This window comes from Chinchilla lanigera, unplaced genomic scaffold, assembly GCF_000276665.1.
Source record: "Chinchilla lanigera isolate Chin_1 unplaced genomic scaffold, ChiLan1.0 scaffold00039, whole genome shotgun sequence".
NCBI lineage: Eukaryota > Metazoa > Chordata > Mammalia > Rodentia > Chinchillidae > Chinchilla > Chinchilla lanigera.
The window spans coordinates 7,689,470-7,708,479 of NW_004955440.1; the positions used below are offsets into that span (position 1 = coordinate 7,689,470).

Genomic DNA, 19,010 nt, shown 5'->3' on the forward strand with positions numbered 1-19,010 from the left:
TTTTTTGGATTGAGTCTTTAAATTTGGAGTGTCTGATTCTTTGGAATTCTTTATGTATTCTAGATGCAGAATGCCCCAAAAACTCCATTAAAAAAATTATTAGGTTTAATAACCAAGTTCAGCACTATAGCTGGATACAAAGCCAACAATCAAACATCAATAGCATTCTTGCACATAAATAACAAACTCACTGAGATAGGAATTAAGGAAACCACACCTTTCACAATAGCATTGAAAATAATAAAATAATTTGGAATCAATCTAACAAGGAAGTAAAAGACCTTTACATTAAAACCACAGTACTCTGAGAAAAGATCAGAGAGGACATCAGAAAATGGAAAGTATCCCTTATTCTTGATTAGGAATAAGCCGTATATAAAAATGATCATGCTTCCAAAATTGCTCTACACATTTAATGCAATCCCAGGCAATATAACAAAGCATACTTTACATAATTAGAGCAAACAATACTAAAATTCTTTGGCAAAAGCAATTCTAGGCAACAAAGGCAAGGCAGGGGGCATCGCAGTCCCTGATTTGAAAGTATACTGCAAAGCTACTGTTATAAAATCAGCATGGAACTGGTAAAACTACAGACCTGAGGCTCAGTGGAACAGATTAGAACATACAGAAACAACCCCAAACACACTCAGCCACCTTATCTCTTTGACAAAGGGGCCAAACACCTTCACTGGAAGAAAGATAGCCGCTTTAATAAATGGTGCTGGAAAAACTCTTTCCACATTCCAAAGATTAAAATGAGACCTGTTTCTCTCACCATGAATGAAACTAAAACTGAAACAGATCAAAGACCTAAATATTAAAACAGAAACCCTAAATTTATTGGAAGACAGAATAGGCACAATTCTTAAAGATATAGAAGTAGCCAAAGACTTTATGCACAAAATCCCAGTCAAACAAGAATTAATACAAAAAAAAAACAAAAAACAGGATCTCACTGAGGAGCTTTTGCACAGCAAAAGAAACCTCCCTTCTCTTTAGGTACTCAACTCCGTTGGGTAATTTCCCTATGTCCCTAAACATGGCAATTCAGTGCACGGCAATTCAGTCAAGGAAGCTTCTATGTGGTTTAGAGACTGATAAAAAAAATCCGATATAAAAGATTCATAATTATTCATTCCTTTCTCAACAGTAAGTTGATTCTAGTTTTTGGTGTCTAGTGATGAGCCTGGCTCTACTCTCCAGATTCATGTGGGACAGCTTAATTGCCCATTAACTCTAAAGTACCTGTTCATTTTTCGTTTTCATCTCTAACCCAGTCAGGCAACCAACTTCAGCACCAGCTCAGCATTTGATACGTGGTTTAGTTCTTTTCCTCAGAAAAATGTTTTATTTCTTAATAAGTCAGTATGTCCTTGATTTTCTCTTCTAGTAACTCAGATGTGATCATCATTTCTATGTAAGAGGTGAGGATTCAAAATGTGAACTTAAAATCTCAATTTCATATAAATATCCCTCCTGTCTCTTCTGAATGCCATTAGAATAGCTCACTTTGTGACTGCGTTACAATTATTGAATTATTTCACTACCCATAGGTGATGTAGTTTTTCTGGTTTTTGCTGTAAAAATTTTAAAAAATACGGAATATTTTGAGCACACAGAATTTGACATATGCTTGTTCTTTACATGAGTTTCTGGAATGGTCAAACATAGATTCCTTCAATGCCTGAGGAGCTATCCTCCCCATAATCCTGGCGTCACTTATTATTATTTTCTTTTGGTTTGCAATCTGAAAATGAAATTTCTGAGCTTCTTTTCCATGAGTGGTGAACTTTAAACTATCCTCCTTCGGTCGAAGGTAAGTACTTTAGGGTTAGAAGAGCTTGTGTGTTAATTGTTTCACTGTATTTTAATTTAATTTGGCTCTCATTTTCCTTTATAGGAATTATATATTAATGTGCCTATGTGTGAACACTAATAGATGGCAATTTATGTGTAAAAGAAAAGCTATTTTAAGCATGGAATGTACGTTTATTACTTTGCAAACTATTAAGAGTTCAAAGTGGCAATTAAGACATCTTTGAAAATAAGAATGAACTCTGGATTGAACATTTTGAGTAGCATGAAGCTCTTCTAGCTTGTAAAACAGAACTTAATTATAGTAAATGAAAGAGGTATCAAAGGATTAAAGATGTACACATATGTCAAACCACATATTTGTGGTTTATTTTAATGGCTCCAATTTTCAAAAGTCCGTCACAAATATGAATATATAATTATGCAGTATGACTCACCCACAATTTCATGCATTCTGGTTGGATGCAATGTACAAACCGATTAAATTACAAGCAGTTGCATGGTTAAATTATTACCTTTTACTTTCCTCTTTTTAATGAAGCATCAATTTTATCAAATTCTGTTCTTTTATTTTAAGTTTAGTTACTTGGAAACATTCTTTCTCATAGTACTCAGATTTAAACCCAGGGCTCCCCAAACATTACCCGAATACTCTACCTGTGAGCTAATTCCTCAGCCTGTTTTTAAATTTTATTTCAAACAGACTCTCGGTAAGTTGCTCAGACTGAACTGGAACTTGTACTTTTCCTGCCTCAGCTAGGAGTACATAGGATTACATGCATACGTAACTACAGCTGGCAGTATGAAAATAATTCGATATAAATACCTGATAATATATTAATGACATTGTTACATATATAATCCAAATCCCAAATAAATGCAAATCAAAGTGTTTCTACTAATCTACTTATTCAAAGATAGCCAGATACATTCATCATACTTCGAATTCATCTTTAAATGGAGTCATATTCTAAGAAAGCAATTACATAAGAATTCCTTGTGAAACATTAAAGCATGGTACACTGTAAAACACTGCACTGAGAAAGCACTTAAAGCTTTGTATAAAATATTCTTCGTACTGTTGTTTAGGATTTATGTTTTTTTCTGCATATTTGGTATGTATAGAAAGTTCAAACCAGTTTTTACTGACACTGTAGCTCTTAGAAATTACATTGCCAAGGTCGGGGATATAGCTCAGCACCACAGTGCCTTGCCTGGCAAGCAGAAGGTCCTGAGTTCGATTTCCAGTACCAAAAAATAAATATATTAATTAAATGTATAATAAAATGAATCCAAACATTTTTTTTAAAATGAAATTACTTTACAATGAAGGTGTTTTGAATAGATTTTTAAATTGACTTGTAATAATTGTAAATATTTATGGGAGGTTGCACATCTCAACACAAGCACACAGTGTATAAAGATCAAATATAACTAATTAGCATATCCATTACCTCAGACATTTAGCATTTCATTGTTAGGGACACTGAACCTCCTCTTGACCAGCTATTTCCACTTACACAGTATAGTTGATTGTTGCCAGATTCTGTTATGCTGTGCTGGTGCCGAACCTTAGAAATTATTCCTCACCTCCAGTTTCACCCTTGTACGAACTCACCATCTCTGCTTAACACTTTCTCTAGTTTCTGATAATCACTACTTATGAAAAATGTTAAATAATTTAATCTTCATAGAGAAACTGCAGTCTGATTTTATGGTTCATTTTCAAATTTGCAGGGGCTGGGGATTTAGCTCAGCGGCACAGTGCCTGCCTGGCAAGCGCAAGGTTGTGAGTTCAATTCCTGGTACCAGAGAAAAACCAAAAAAAAAAAAAACAAAAACAGATCAAATTTGCTAAATTTTAATAATGTATCCAACTTGTTTAAACTCATATTTTTTCATGTCAATTTATATTTTGTTTTAATATAACATGGCCAGTTACACAATCATACACATATTGAAGATTGTTATGTGCTATATGTCAACACTTGTCCAACTAAGAAAATGCCAGAAGTCATAAGTGGGAAACATACTATATATAAAATATTACTATTAATATATATTAATATATTGTACATATATACCATCTGAATAAAATAATTGGCCCTTTGGCATTAAAATTCACTATCAAGTAAAAAATTGTTTAGGAAGTCAATAATTCATTCAACAAAAATCATATATTACTTTTTAATTAATACATATTCAAAAATCAAATTTAAAATTACATATCTTCTAAATGATATTTGGCAAGCTAAGACTTTTCATTAACTACTGAGGACTCGTGTAATTTTGAAAAATACTGTTCAAGAGATAATCATTTTAGAAACACAACTACCTCACTACAAATGGGCTTCCGGGATATTTATCTATTCATATATATTTATGCTAACTTACTTGTACTTCTTTTTTTCTTTTACTAAATGTTTCACAAAGAAGAACGTTTAACAAAAAAAGTCCTTTTTGTCTTTCTAAACACAGATCAGCCATAGCTTTTCAGTTTTTACTTACAACTGTGAGAGCGTCTCCTTTCTACCTGATTGCTGAAATAACAAAGGGAATCACTAAGAGCACATGAATAAGCGATCTGAAGACAATTTCACATCAAGGAGAAATCCAGAATTGGTTCAAGAACATACCCTGAAATCCGTAGGGAATTTTTTCTATGGGTTATTTGAATGATGATACAACTTTGCGGAGATTATACGATAGTCTATTGTATTCTGCTTTTTTTCTGTTAAATGTATCTCAAAATCTGGTACACAGAGGGAAATGATTTAGTTTAACATGCTAAATAGAACTGAATATATGTATGTTGAGAGACATAATGAAAAGTTATGATAATAAAATATTTTTAGAAAAGGTTATTCTCACCTCAGCGACTCTCATATTAAATCAAATATTTGAATGGCAACCGAAATGTCCCTAATAATGGAATCAACAAATACATGATAAAATCTAAGAAATTAGTTAAACACAGTGTATATAATACTGCCCTTCCTTCTAGGCACTTTCATTTAAAGTTTAGGATAAACGTTTTCTATAGAAAGAGAAATATTGCTTGAGGCTTCACACACTTGTCACTTTTTCGACGCTGAAATTTCAATGGTGAATCCAAATTAGCTGGTATCAGAGCTTATTTCTGCCATGCTGACTGCGAACTTCATTAAGTTAAAAGCTTCTCTTTGCCTCGTGAGTTCATGAAGAGAAATCTACAGAACTATGCCCGTCCTGTAATACTTCTCAATAGATATTAGTTATTATTACTGTTACATATAGGAGGTAAGTGAATCTACCAAAAATAAGGAAATGTTTTACAATGGGCAGACACAGATTGAGGCTAAGCCAAAGGAATTATACAGCGTGGAGTCCCAATAGTAGCTAAAGCCGGTGTCTGCGTACCTGTACTCCTACAGGAAAACTTGGTGTTGGAGTCGCATAGTCTCACGGTGCCATTGCAGCTCTTCTCGTCACTCCCGTCTTCGCAATCTTTTTCCCCATCACAGCGCCACAGGTCCGGAATGCAGTTTCCGTCCGGGTAGCATTGAAACTCGTGCCCCTTACAACCAGCAGGAGACCGGATCTCTTAATTCAAAATAAGACACAGAAAGAGAGTACAACACAGGAGAGAAATTGTGATTTTTACTTGATGATAATAATTCTTACGAATTATTCCTTTGAAAGACTTTTCTATAGGACACATGAACAAAGTTGCATATTGCTTTCTTAAAGATAAGACTTCGGTTGAATTTTTTGATGTTTCTTTGGGTAATTTTCTTTCAAATTACTGAGAAGTAAATAACCAAAGAATAATTACTTTCTGTCCTTTTTGTTTCTTTTTTTGTTTTTTTGAGACAGGGTCTCACTGTGACTTCCAGGCTGGTCTTGACCTCACTTTGTAGCCCAGGTTGGCCTTGAACTCACTATGTAGCCCAGGCTGGCCTTGAACCTACAGCAGTCCTCGTGAGTCCTGAGTCAGTCTCCTGAGTCCTGGGATTACAGGCATATGCCACCATGCTCAGCAAAAATAATTAATTTCTAGTTAATGAGGTCTTTGAAGAATTTGAAATGCAAAAATTTGACAGATAAAGAACTGAAATAATAAATGCATCTTCTTCAGTATGTAGACCTTCACTCTTAGAATCAGAACAAACACTTATATATGAGGAACTATGCAATCAAATTCAGTTCCTCAAAATTTCAATCACTCAATAATACTATTGTTCAAAACCTGGAGAGTAAAAATATAAGACAAATTCTGTAGGTAGGATAAATAAGAGTTAGGAAATATATATATATATTTAAATTATATATACATAATTACAATTACAATATTGCAATTGAATCATATGATTATAATTAACAATTTATTAAACTTTATAATAATATTTAATAAAATGAAGCATTTTCACCAATATTTTCCAATAATTTTGTAAAATAAATTTAGTATATATGATTTTTGAGACAAATTTAATGTGACAAATTAATTGTATATCTTTACTTAGAGCAGCAATAACTTCCATCTATAATTTATTCTAACAGATGTTATATACATTATTTGGACAAATTTGAGGTACATTCACGGGAGTTATCCATAGTTTGATGTGATGGTTTGGAAGAGATCTGTGATAATAATTTAAGATTAGACCCACTTACTCCAGAGTCAGTAAGATGGGTGATATTTCCAAAGCAGCTACTGAATCTGGAAAATGTTATTGTGAAGATTAAATCCTCTATCTGCAATTCATCCTTTTGACTACAAAGTATTTTGCCGTTATTTTCTATAGTATAAATAATTTAGCTCTGATTTTTTCTTTATTGAAAGACTTTCAACTGTAATCTTTGAGCTGACATGTATTGCAAAGATGCAAATGGTAGATCTGACTATTGTTTCCAAGACTCTAAAGCAGTAATACTAAATAACCAAGAAAAAAATGTCTCTATGAAGGCAAGGATAAAGGAATCATGTTAGGAGCTGCCATCACAACAAGGAAAAAAATAAGATTAGCATTTAAACATAATCACTTTTGAATACAATATCATACCAAATTTACAGTGAAGATATTGAGTCCTGGCTGGCTTTAAAGTCACTTTCTAAAACAGAGATTTTATTTTTCCATTTTTGTATCCATCCAAATTATTCTCACTTTGAATATTGTTATAATTTTGAAAATTTCTTTTTTTTTTGAAGCAAGGTCTCACTATGTAGACCTTGAACTTGTGGCAATCTTCCTTGCCAGCATTCCAAGTGCTGGGATTACAGTTATGTGCCACCACGTCCGCCTAATGAAAGAAAATTCTTGCTGTGAATGTATGCCGTAAATAAAGATGATAAAGGCTATGTATACATGGAAAACATATATGGAAAATGTTGTGGCAATTTCCTACCATATTTAATTTAGTATTTGCAGAGTTACTTATATTAAAAGAAAGATTACTTGCTTCATTTATAAATAACTAGTTTTGGACTTCATATACAAGACACTGGAGAGCTTTTGAAGTAAGGATCTAACTTGAAAAGAAAAGTCTGTATGATTTTCGAGTTCATGAAGAAGACAAATCACATGGACTTCAAGGCCCACTTAGCTCTGTAGGTGAAGAGGCCTCACTGGTGAAGACAACTTGTATGCAACAGTGAAACGGTCTTTCATTCTTTCTTTGACTACTACACTTTTCCTGAAAACCAAACCTCACTTTGGTTTAGCTAAATTTTATAATCCCAGTATAAGTGCCACCAACAACACTTGAAAGTTGCATTTGAAGTAATTGTCACATAATGATTGAAAATATTTAGCAAAGTATAGAAGTTGTAATCTATTGATTTTGTGCATTCTAAAATAAAAGTCGATATATGGCAGCTTATATATTAAATCTATAAATCAATATGCTTAATGTGCCATTAAACTATTGGACTTTTAAAAATTTGATACTTTTTGTTAAAAAAATATAGACTCCAGTACTGTGATATGTAGGACAAGTCTTGATCTGGCCACTTTGCAGGGTGCCACATACTCTGCATGAATGGAAATGAATTATGTCACTAGTTCACTATTATAAAAATTGCATATACTCATCTCTTTCTTGTGTGTTTTTACTTAAACATTGTGTTATTCTTGTTTTGGTGTTTTCTTTTTCTTTTTTTTGAAACTGTCTGCATGTTTTTATTGCTTTTTCCCAAGCAAATGTTTATCCTGGTAGGATGGGGGGATGAGCGGGAAGAAAGTGATAACGCAAGTTCTTATGTTTTAAAAATCTACCTCCCCAAAACTTTTTTAAAAAGTCATTGTGCACATCTCAATAGTAATACTAATTTTATTATCTCCCTCAAATTTGTTTTCTTTTGCATGAATTCTTTTTATTTATTTTATTTTTATTTATTTGAACAATCCTGAATCTAGTCGTGTTACTTTACACCAGTTTCTTAGATCTTAGAGGTAAATTTATGAAACCTTTTTATGACATGAATTTATTTGAATTTGTTTGAAACAGTCTCAGCCTCAGCTTTTCTTAAACTGCAAACCCTTATTCTGTCTTTGTAAATTCCTATGCCTTGCAACTTTTAATCTTTAAAGGTTATAGTCCATATTATTTTACTTTTTGGTTTTTTTGTTTTTGTTTTGTTTTGTTTTGTTTTGGTCTTTTTGAGACAGGGTCTCACTATACAGTTCAGGCTGGCTTTGAACTCACTGTGTAACGCAGGCTGGTCTCAAACTCACAACAATCCTCCTGCCTCAGCCTGCAGAGTACTGGGATTATAGGGGTGTGCCAACACACCCGGCAATAGTCCATATTATTTACAAATGATCAGAGACTGAGGGATCAAATTAATAGAGGAGATACTTGCAAATAAGGAATTGTTCCTTGAAAAGTTGTTCCTTCAGACTCTGTAGTACAGATGTGCTTCTCCATAGAGGAAGACAGAAGTAGAGAACTCCTGCTCTCAAAATCTGCACAACTTTCAAAAGTTTCTTGCAAACACAATGCAGTTGGTGGCCATTAACAATCAGGTGCAATATGGTATTTTTAAAAGGGTAATCCCAACCTTCTTAACTTCCAAATTATAAGTAAAGACTAGAAATTGGAAGGATTTACTAAAGGAAATACTGTCCTACAGCAGATTTTACATTGTGGCAACTTTGAACTGGAAGCCTAATTGTGTATGTAGTTCAGTATTACTTACTGCTGAAAATTACTACTGACCAGAAAGATGGAAGAAGGCACTCTACATGGAGAGACCACGAAGGTATTGCCTGATGTTCTTCTTGGTCTACTTGCAGTTACTTTGCTTTGCTGGCTATTATTTAGTTTATTTATCTAGGCTTCATAAGTGCATCCACTAATTTTTTTCCTTATTCTAAATAAATATTTACTTATGAATTCAAATACAGGAGTGAAAATCCCTTGGAGAGTTTCTTTCTTTTTCTTAAGGTGCTCAAGTCTGAATTCCTATGTGCTGGTATAGCACTGATTAAGAGTCACCACAGATAACCAAACTGCGGTAACTTAAAAGTAATTGTATAGTCTGGAGAAGGAAATTCAATATACCAATGTGATCATCCAAGCCCAAGTGGAGAAAGTTCACTTAATAGTGTTGATACATGTTATGAATGTACAAGTCTTGTTTTGGTTATAATATTCTTCCCAACCTAGACTGCCTTCTTGTCTACATTTCACTTAGTAATGTCCATAATTTTCTTTCTTTCCTTTTTCTCCTTTTTTTTCTCTCTCTTTCTTTCTTTTTTCTTTTTCTTTCTTTCTTTCTTTCTTTCTTTCTTTCTTTCTTTCTTTCTTTCTTTGTTTCTTTCCTTCCTTCCTTCTTTCTCTCTCTGTCTTTCTATTGCTCTCTTTCTCTGTCTGTGTCTCTGTCTCTCTCTGTCCTTCTGTCTCTCTGTGTCTCTCTGTCTCTATCTCCACCTCCATCCATCTCTGTCCCCCTCTCTCTCTTTCCCATTCTCTGCATGGGAATGGTACTAGGGATTGGACTCAGGAATAAGTTGCCAGTGAGCTACATCTTCCATTTGACCTTGAATTTGAGGTTCTCCTCTTTGACCTCCAAGAGTTCTGGGATTACAAGATTCTTCAGAGAGAAAAAAAAAATGATCTAAGACTGAGTCTCTTATTCTTCAGTCAAGACATTCAGAGATTTTATTGGTAGCCATTATAGAATTTAGAAAATTATGGATACCATTGTGATGCTTTGTGTTAATCAGTACTTCTTTTTCTTGTAGAGGAAATTTACAGTTTTTAAGTCTTGAGGAAAACTCCAAAAATATGCCCAAGGCTTTAAATTTCAGTGTTTATCTACTATTCTGAGTGCCTTGTATGGCTGTGTAGATCATATAGCATTCTATTCTGCTTATGCTTCCCATTGACTATAACGGATTCATCTAAAACTCAGTGGAAAATAGATCCTTCACTGCTTGAATTTTGATTAAAATGAATAATAAATAAATATATAAAGAAGATTATTGAGAACACACCATTTTACAGAAATAGGAAATATTAATTTTCCACTCACGCAGATGATAAATAGCAGAGATGTGATGTGTGTTCATGTAATTAATCCCAGAGCCTAAGTCTGTATTATTATACCATTATCAATTTCTTGACTCTCTTGTAAAAGATCAAGACTGAAAATATAATTAGCTTATGTATAATCAAGAATAGCCTAGAAACTCATTTATTTTTTATGTCTCAACTACTGTTATTCGGCCTATAGCTTTCCTAATACAATTTAACATTTATTTTCTTTCTTGTTTGTTTGTTTTTGTAATAGGGAATCAAACTCACGCTTGCCAGGCAGGCACTGAGCCACTGAGCTAGATCCCTGGCAACATTTATTTTCTTGTGTTGTAAGGTCACAGTTAAATTTGGTCTCTCGTGAAAAGCTCAATAAATTCCAAGTCACAATCCTGCCTTCTTGGGGTTGTTTCTTCACTCGGTCGCCAGCCATGAAAAAAAGAAGAAAGATCCAAGGAATAAGAAAATTTGATAAATGAAAAAGACAGCCACATGATCTAATAAAGACAGCCACAAAATTAATTTCATCATCTTTAAAATTGGACTGTTTCCCTAAATAATTACTATTTTCTCTTTCAATGTGTATTTGCTGTGACACGCCAGACCTTTTTCATGCACAAGAATAGAGCAGGAAACAATGCAGAAAAATTTCTTGTCTCATAGAATGTATAAGAGAGTAGAGGATAGTATGTAGGCATTTAATAAAAACTTATATGAAAAATAACCTCTATTAGTCCATAGAGTAATAAGAGCTATGAATAAACTGGATCACAGTAATGTCATAGAGAGCATAAGAGATTAGTAATATGGTTATACTATAGTAACAGACAAGTAACAGAATCTCTGTATCTTAATATAAAATAATTTAATTATGCCTCACATTACAGTGTGTGTGTGTTTTACTAGGGATTGATTCCAGGCCTTCACTACATCTCCAAGCTTTGTGTGTTCGTTTTGACATAAGTTCTTGCTAAATTGCTAAGTTGCACAGGCTAGGCTCACACTTGCTATCCTCCTGACTCAGCTGCCCAGAGGGCTGGGATTACAGGCATTGCCACCATGCTCAGCTAGTAACCACTTGGAAAGTTGAGGCTGAGTGAAAAGAGGGAAAAGAAGGATCTGGGGGACCGCACATCCGGCCTGAAAGGAACATACAGACATCACTTTTTACCACAAGTCATGATTAAATCACACAGACTATATGCCTATTCCACTGGTCCAACATAATCACAAAGCCCGCAGGAAATACCATCTTGCCATGTGCCCAGAAAAAGAGCTACTTGATGAGTATTATGTGCACTGCTGATGAGCTCAGTAAGGAATGACTTGGGCATCACCACATGTTGGAAAGATTGATTACACAAAGGGACATCTGGGCTAAGTCCAAAATGAGGGGAAATGGTAGCCATGAGAAGGCTCAGTGAAGGAGCATATTAGGCAGAGGCAGCAGAGATGGCAATAATCCGAAAGCAAGAAATACCTTTGGTTTTTACAGAGAAAAGAAAGCAGGTAATGGGAGTGGGTGGGCAAAATTAGATCTGAGAGGCAGGTAGGGGCAGGGTCTTCCAGGGGTTTGTTAGCAACCCTAAGACACTTCATTGGAAACTATTCACTGCATATTTTGAAACAGCACTGATGATAGTGTAATTTAGTTTGCATTTTCGCTTTCTTTGGCTGCTAAGTGAAAAAAATGGACATCATATGTGGAAGCAAGGAGACCAGATAAATGGCTTTTGCCAGAGTTTAGGTGCAAAAAGACAGCATAGTTTCTGTCTTTGAAGAGATCATACAGTGATGTGTCCACACATAAAAGGCAATATTCACATATGTAAAATCATGTCATCCGTCTTATGGTGAGAGAGGGTGCCACAACACACCCAGGAAACTAACCCAGGGGAGGTTTCATATATGGCAATCAGCACAGAAATTACAAAGAGGTTTGAGCCCTAATGCCAAGTGGGGCAGAAGGAACCTTAAATAGGATGGTAGATTTTCTGAGTGAAGCAGTATTTTTCGTCTTGTGCATAGTTTGTGACAGGAATTGGGGAGAGGGAGAAAGAGAACGGTAGGTAGGTAAGCAAGACCTAGACTTTGAAAAACCTTGTATGTTATGCTAAATGATTTACATTTAACCCTAGTGGCCACTGAAAATCATAGCCTTGTATTCGCTTCTGATTTGATCCGGTATGCAGTCTGCATAGTTTATACATACACATTAGGTGTGTATTTCATCTGTCTAAACTCTCAGAGTTTACACTAAAGCCAGGTCGAGTAGTACATACACATGTACAGACACACATTTACACTAATACTTCCCTTCCCCTCTTCACCCCTTACTCCTTTATGATAAATTCAAAACACCACAAATGCATTTCTCGATACTCTTTTTAAATTTTGTTGCACGTTCACGTTTAGGAATGTCAGAAAAAGGTTTAAATGCCAGAAAGCATTTTTTAAAGTCATAGAATTTTATTTACTCCAAAATTTCTTGCCAAGTAAAACTAGCTTCTGTTACTAGTTGATTGTCCTCTGGATAAAGAGCTATGCTCCTCTAAGGAGCCTGTGCTGACCCCTCACATCTGAGTTCCAGGTTTGTGTGGTTCCCCAGAGCTCCAGTTTCCTGAGCTTCGGGGCTTGACAGATAATCTATCTCTGTAATACGGCTTGTCCCAGTGGAGTGCTAAAATGATAACTATGTTAATATGTATATGCTCATGCTGTTTTACTGTTATGTTTTCATGTTGCCGATGATGGTTGTATTTTTAACTAATGCAATTTTACTGTTTTTGCCCTAAAGCTTTTTAAACCAAGCGTACCATTTGAGAGGCCTAATAAATAAATAAATACAAAGCCCTGGAGTAAGTGTGCCAGCTGATGGTGGAATTTATCCCAATATTTAAATGAATTAACTGTGACTAAATATTTGTAGTTGGGAGACTAGCAACTATACAGGAAAAATATTTTCCCCCTAAAGTTAAAATGTGAAATTCAGGATCGTAAAAATTATATATAAACTAATGATTTTTTTTTAGTCAGAAGTGAAGTTTATAAGAAATTCTAAAGCTCCTCTGAAAGAGAGCCAAGTAACAGGTCTGCAATACAATGGGTTATTTACATTGCGAGAGCAATCTGGGAGGGATTAAATTGCTTTAATGCAGTTTATGTCTTAAATTGTCTTTCATTATAGTGTTCTGAAACATTGAAAACCCTTCATGTATGGCATGCATACAGAAATTCCCACCTTTCACATAACTGCCTTTCAGCTCCTGATCTATTTCTAGATTTTCAGTGAATCGCTGTTAATGATCCCTGCACCGACGGCAACTGTTTGCCTCACATCTCTTTTCCAGACATCATTTCCCAGGCTTGACAGCGTGAGAACATAGTCTGGCCAGGCTTCTGACAACAGCCTCATCCCCCTAACACACAGAAGGTGGACACAACCGCTTCCTGTTCCTGCCTGAGGGGACCTTTTCTTGTCCCTTAACCAGGGAGGGCTCCCCCTTCCTTCTAGATGTCTTCTGCAGACTGGTGCTTACTAAAAAACCTCCCTCTCTCTCTCAGCTCTAGAACCTGCATTGGGGTTGGTGGGAGTGTCCTCTCTTTCTGTTCTCCATGTAGCAGACAAAATCTCCCATGGAATACTGCCTACGTGAGGGCCCATAATCTCTGCTATAAACTAACAATAATGACAAAACTGAGTCCTCCTTTTTAAAGCTTCTTGTCCTTATTCCAGGGGACTTTGATGACTGTGTGTCATCTGATTTACCATGTCTCTTGGTTTATTTTTCCTACTTCCTTGTCCTTCCCATAACTCCCCATGCACATCTAGGGTGTAGATTTTGTAATTTATTCTCTATTTCCACAAACATGTTTTAATCTCTCAGACAGGCCCATCCCCTGGAGATTATCCTACTAAGATACTATCTAAGACCATTGAGCACATTTATTAGTACACATGGTTTAGTGATAAACTGAGCAGAAAAACAGACACTATAAAGCAAATCTTTAATGTTTTGACCAGTTAGGAAACTTGAAAAGAATGAAAAATAATTTATAGATGGCTAAGCAAAAAAGAAAAAAAAATCACTCAGTGTTAACACATAGACATGCAGGCATACAAAAATCAAAAATTTCAACTCAAGCTAAGCAATATTTCCCTAGAAAGTTAAAGTATTATTGAAATAAAATCTTAAAAGATTGGCTTAGCTCATACATTTTAGGTTTTGGTAGCTGGAATTCCACCAAGAATGTTACATTAAGAACTGAGATAGTGATGCTTTTATAGGTAAATGGATGCAACTCGAGACCATACTCATAAGTGAAATACATCAGACCCACATGTGTAATCATCATATTGTCTCCCTAGTGTAATAAACTGAAAGAGTAAATAAAATCCAAAAGGTACAATAGATACTGTGAAAGGGAAAGAAACTGCTCAAAAGGAAAGAACAACTGGGATGAAGGAAAGGAGAAAAGAAAGAAAAAAGGAAGGGAAAACTATATATATAACACACAAGATAGCTAAAATAATTATACTAGTAATTTCTATTGGTTTATTGAATGGAACAGTTAATGCTTAATTTATTTTTTTATCAATTTTGTGTGCCTATATCTGGCAATCTGAGCAACTACTTTGAAGATAACAATATGCAATATAACAACCATTGTTGATTTCCTATCATCTTGTTTTGAAATTCTGTATCAATTTGAATTTTTTAAAATGTTTTTATTCTCTTTAAATTAAAAAAAGAACAGAAATAGCAACCAGGTGTATTAGATCATGTCTATAATCCCAGCACTCTGGGAGGATGCAGCAGGAAGATCCAAAATTTGAGCCAAGTCTGGGTAACTTAAGATTAGCATAACTTAATCTTTAAAAATAAAAAATGAAAGGACTGGGGAGGTAGCGCAATGTAAAGGCCATGGGTTCAATCACCAGTATTACACACTTAAAAACAGATTCCAAGCACAATGGGAATGATGTATCCTAGAGGGTCAAAGTATAAGTGAACAGATTGTATTAATATATTAATATAGCTATGTAAAGTAGTTGAGAAATTTAATATTCCAACCATTGTTCAATTAAACAATTATCTCAATTGGTAAATTAGGTATCAAATATGAACACTGAAATGCCCATATTTTATATTTGGGATTCATTAATATGCCTAGCCTCCAGTAGGCAAGTATTTATTAGATGAAAAAGGAAAAGATTTATTTAAAAATTATTGTAGAATATTGGTATGGAGAAAGAAAATTCATAAACATATACATATGAGGAAGGGAGAGAAAATAATAAAGTTTCTTAATGATTTATCTCCTCTTACTTTGGCACATTTTGGCTCTCCATTATGTTCTGAATTTGTACAATATATTAGGTCTTCTAAAAAAACAAGAGTAGGCATATTTAAGACTTTTTCTCATCTAGAATGAATGTCTTCTTGTGTTCACAATGAAGGGTCAACAAGTTATAAAAAGCAGACCAATTCAAACCCCTCACCCATTTTGTAAATGAAGTTTTACTGGAAAACAGACAAACATTGTTGACATATTGTCTGTGCTTTCCTGCTAATGTAGCAGTGTTAAGCAGTTGCTATAGTAAAGGACTAAAATATTTCCTATTGGACTTTGCTATGGTTTGTATCTGCATGTCCCCTCAAATCCTATTGAAGTCATAAGGCGGGCTTCTAGGATTTGTGACTGATTCATGATCCAATGCTGGGATTACGGGTGTGATTGCTACACTTGTCCTGGGGTAGGTAGTTTGCACATAATGTAAGGGAGGGAAAGAGGCTGCTTGCTGCCATTCTGCCTTTTCGCTTTTGTTACTTTGCTGTGTTCTGCCACCATGAACATTTGCCCTCTGCCACGTGGCCCTCTGCCTTAAAGCCAGCCAAGTATGGACTGAAACCTCCATGAACTGTGAGCTAAATAAACCTTTCCTTCCTTAATTTTGCACGTTGGGCATTTTGTCTCAGCAAAGAGAGAAAAGTAACCGAGAGACTTCTTTTTTTTTTGGTTTTGGTTTTTCTCCGGTACCAGGAACCGAACTCACGACCTTGCGCATGCCAGGCAGGCGCTTTTGCCGCTGAGCTAAATCCCAAGCCCCCAGAGAGACTTCTTAAAGAAAACATTTGCCAGTCTGTGCTCTAAACTGTTCTAAATCTGTGTTATCCACAAAGTGTCTGATTCACAGGTAGAAGAAACAAAAATAAGAACAAAACTATGCTGTCATGAAGCATTCCCATATCAGGGAACATTCCTCACCACGAAAAGTGTTATAAATTAAATGGATGAATTTAAGCACTGACTATTTCTGGAAAGCCTTTGAATGCAGACAGTGACAACGTTTCCTTGGGAAGCCCATGCAGTCACAAACACCAATGTAGAACTCAAGTAAATGCTCTAAGAAAAAGTGAGTGAAATGGTCATCACAGCCCAGGGATACAATATCTCGGTAAAAACTGAGTTGAAATGTCACATAAATGAGGAAACATGTTGACAGTTGAAATAGCTTCTCAGGGACTCTAGATACCAATTTTCAGCAAAAGGTAACATTGCTTATTTCGTTACTCTCACAAAAGCGTGAACATCACTCAGTAGTATATATATTATCGATTTTCTTTGTCTTTATTTTCTGCTGAATTTCTTAATTCTTGCTAGTTTGATAAGTGTTTTTTTTGGTTTTTCTCCGGTACCGGGAACCGAACTCACGACCTTGCGCTTGCCAGGCAGGCGCTTTTGCCGCTGAGCTAAATCCCCAGCCCTGATAAGTGTTAATGACAATGTGAGAATTTGATTTGAAGAGAGAAATTAATTGACTCCTGGCATCAGAGTCATCATTACTTTTATCTCTGTTAAAAGAGCAAGACAGCTGTGTAATACTCCATTGTATAAAAATACCATACTTTTTTTATCCATTCCTTAGTTAATAAGCATTAGGGTTGTTTCCAAGATTTAGCTATGACAAATTGTGCTGCTATAAACATGGGTGCACATAGATTGCTGTGGTACGATGTTGTTGATTCTTCTGGGAAAATACCCAGAAGGGGAATAGCTGGATCTAATGGGGTCTCTAATTCCAGTTGTTTCTGAAGAATCTCTACACTGATTTCCACAGTGGTTTTATCAGTCTCCATGCCTATATCTGGTAATCTGAACAACTGCTTTGAAGACAACAATATGCAATATAATAACCATTGTTAATTTCTTATCATCTTGTTTTGAAATTCCGCATCATTTTTATTGTTTTTTATTAGTCTTTAAAATAAAAGAATAAAATTAAAGATTAACAAGAATAAAAATAAAAGATCATAATCATCATTAGAAGTAAAATTTTTGTTACCTATTGAATTCAATTACTAATTATATCTTCCAAAAAGAGGTTGCTTTGATGTTAATATGCATAATTATTCTTTTAATACAGAAGCTAAGTTTACCTAGGAATAAGTATAGTTTCACTGGCTAATCACTTGCTACACAGCAAAAATGAGGATAATTGCCTTCTTTCTTCCTATCTTATGAACTTTTTCAGATAGTTTTCTTTTATAAAGTATTTTTATCCTATTCTTTTGAATTTTTTAGATAAGCACATTGCTAAAAACATGATGGTCTCAAACAGACTTTTGTTACTAATTGATTGCAAATCTTTGAGCTTTCTATGTGCTTGATGTAAAAGTTGTTTGTAGTATTAAGGCTTAAATGACCTTTAAAGAACTTTTTGTTCTGCAAAACAAAAAAGAGGTTCCCTACAGATAAAATCCATTAATAATTAACATTGTTTTGATACCTCAGTATTAATATTTTCTAAAAAGTCAATATGGGAAAGAATAAAATTAATCCACATCATTTCTATTTCATTGAAAATAGATATTGTACTTTTGTACATTTACACAGAGCTTAAATTGGCATTTAATTCCATTTTGTAAGGAAACAATTCAGTTTTACTAAGAGTGAATAGTTAAACATCAGATCAGAAATATACATGATTTTGCTCAACCTATAATATGATTTGTTAATTCTTTTGAATTCAAACTTTATCCTTCCTCTTTGTGAGGATTAATAGTAGTTTTTGTTCATATGTTTATTTTCAGAATTAAAAACAATTTGAGAAATTCGGGGAGGATGGTGGTGAAGGAACCACAAAACCCAGAAATATCTGTGCTTACCTAGACAACAACTGCACGGCAGAATCTCTGATGTAACTATTTTGTAGCTCTACAGTCCATTGACAACTTGAAATTTATAGGGTCAGACTTAGATAGTAAACCGTAGCTACTTTTGATCAACTTTAGACCTTGGCACAATACCAAGAATGAATCCTCAGACCCTGGACCTATGGCAAACAATCATGCATGTGTTCCTGGAGCACTTGGGCACATAGCTTCCTTGTCCCATTTTGGGCACGGAGGACTTGTCCTGTGGATGTTGGCAGATCCTCGTTTTTATAGGTGATTGCTGTCACTGGCCTAAGAGGTTGAGACAAAGAGGTGGTGGCCATGTATCACCATTTCCGTTGCTACCAGTCCCTCACATGCCAGCTAAGGTGACTTCTACAAGATTTAAAGTATGGGTTCTCGGGGCTGGGGATTTAGCTCAGCGGCAAAGCGCCTGCCTGGCAAGTGCAAGGTCGTGAGTTCGGTTCCTGGTACCGGAGAAAAACCAAAAAAATA

The 19,010-nt window shown here is 34.9% G+C and overlaps 1 protein-coding gene across 1 annotated transcript in view; it reads right to left on the reverse strand.

The window, feature by feature from the left end:
- Lrp1b (low density lipoprotein receptor-related protein 1B) overlaps positions 1-19,010 on the reverse strand; it is a 1,427,040-nt gene that overhangs the window by 640,943 nt on the left and 767,087 nt on the right. The window contains exon 21 of the mRNA XM_013517439.1: positions 5,218-5,400. Within this exon, the coding sequence (XP_013372893.1) occupies positions 5,218-5,400 (183 nt within the window). The remainder of the gene's footprint in view (positions 1-5,217; positions 5,401-19,010) is intronic.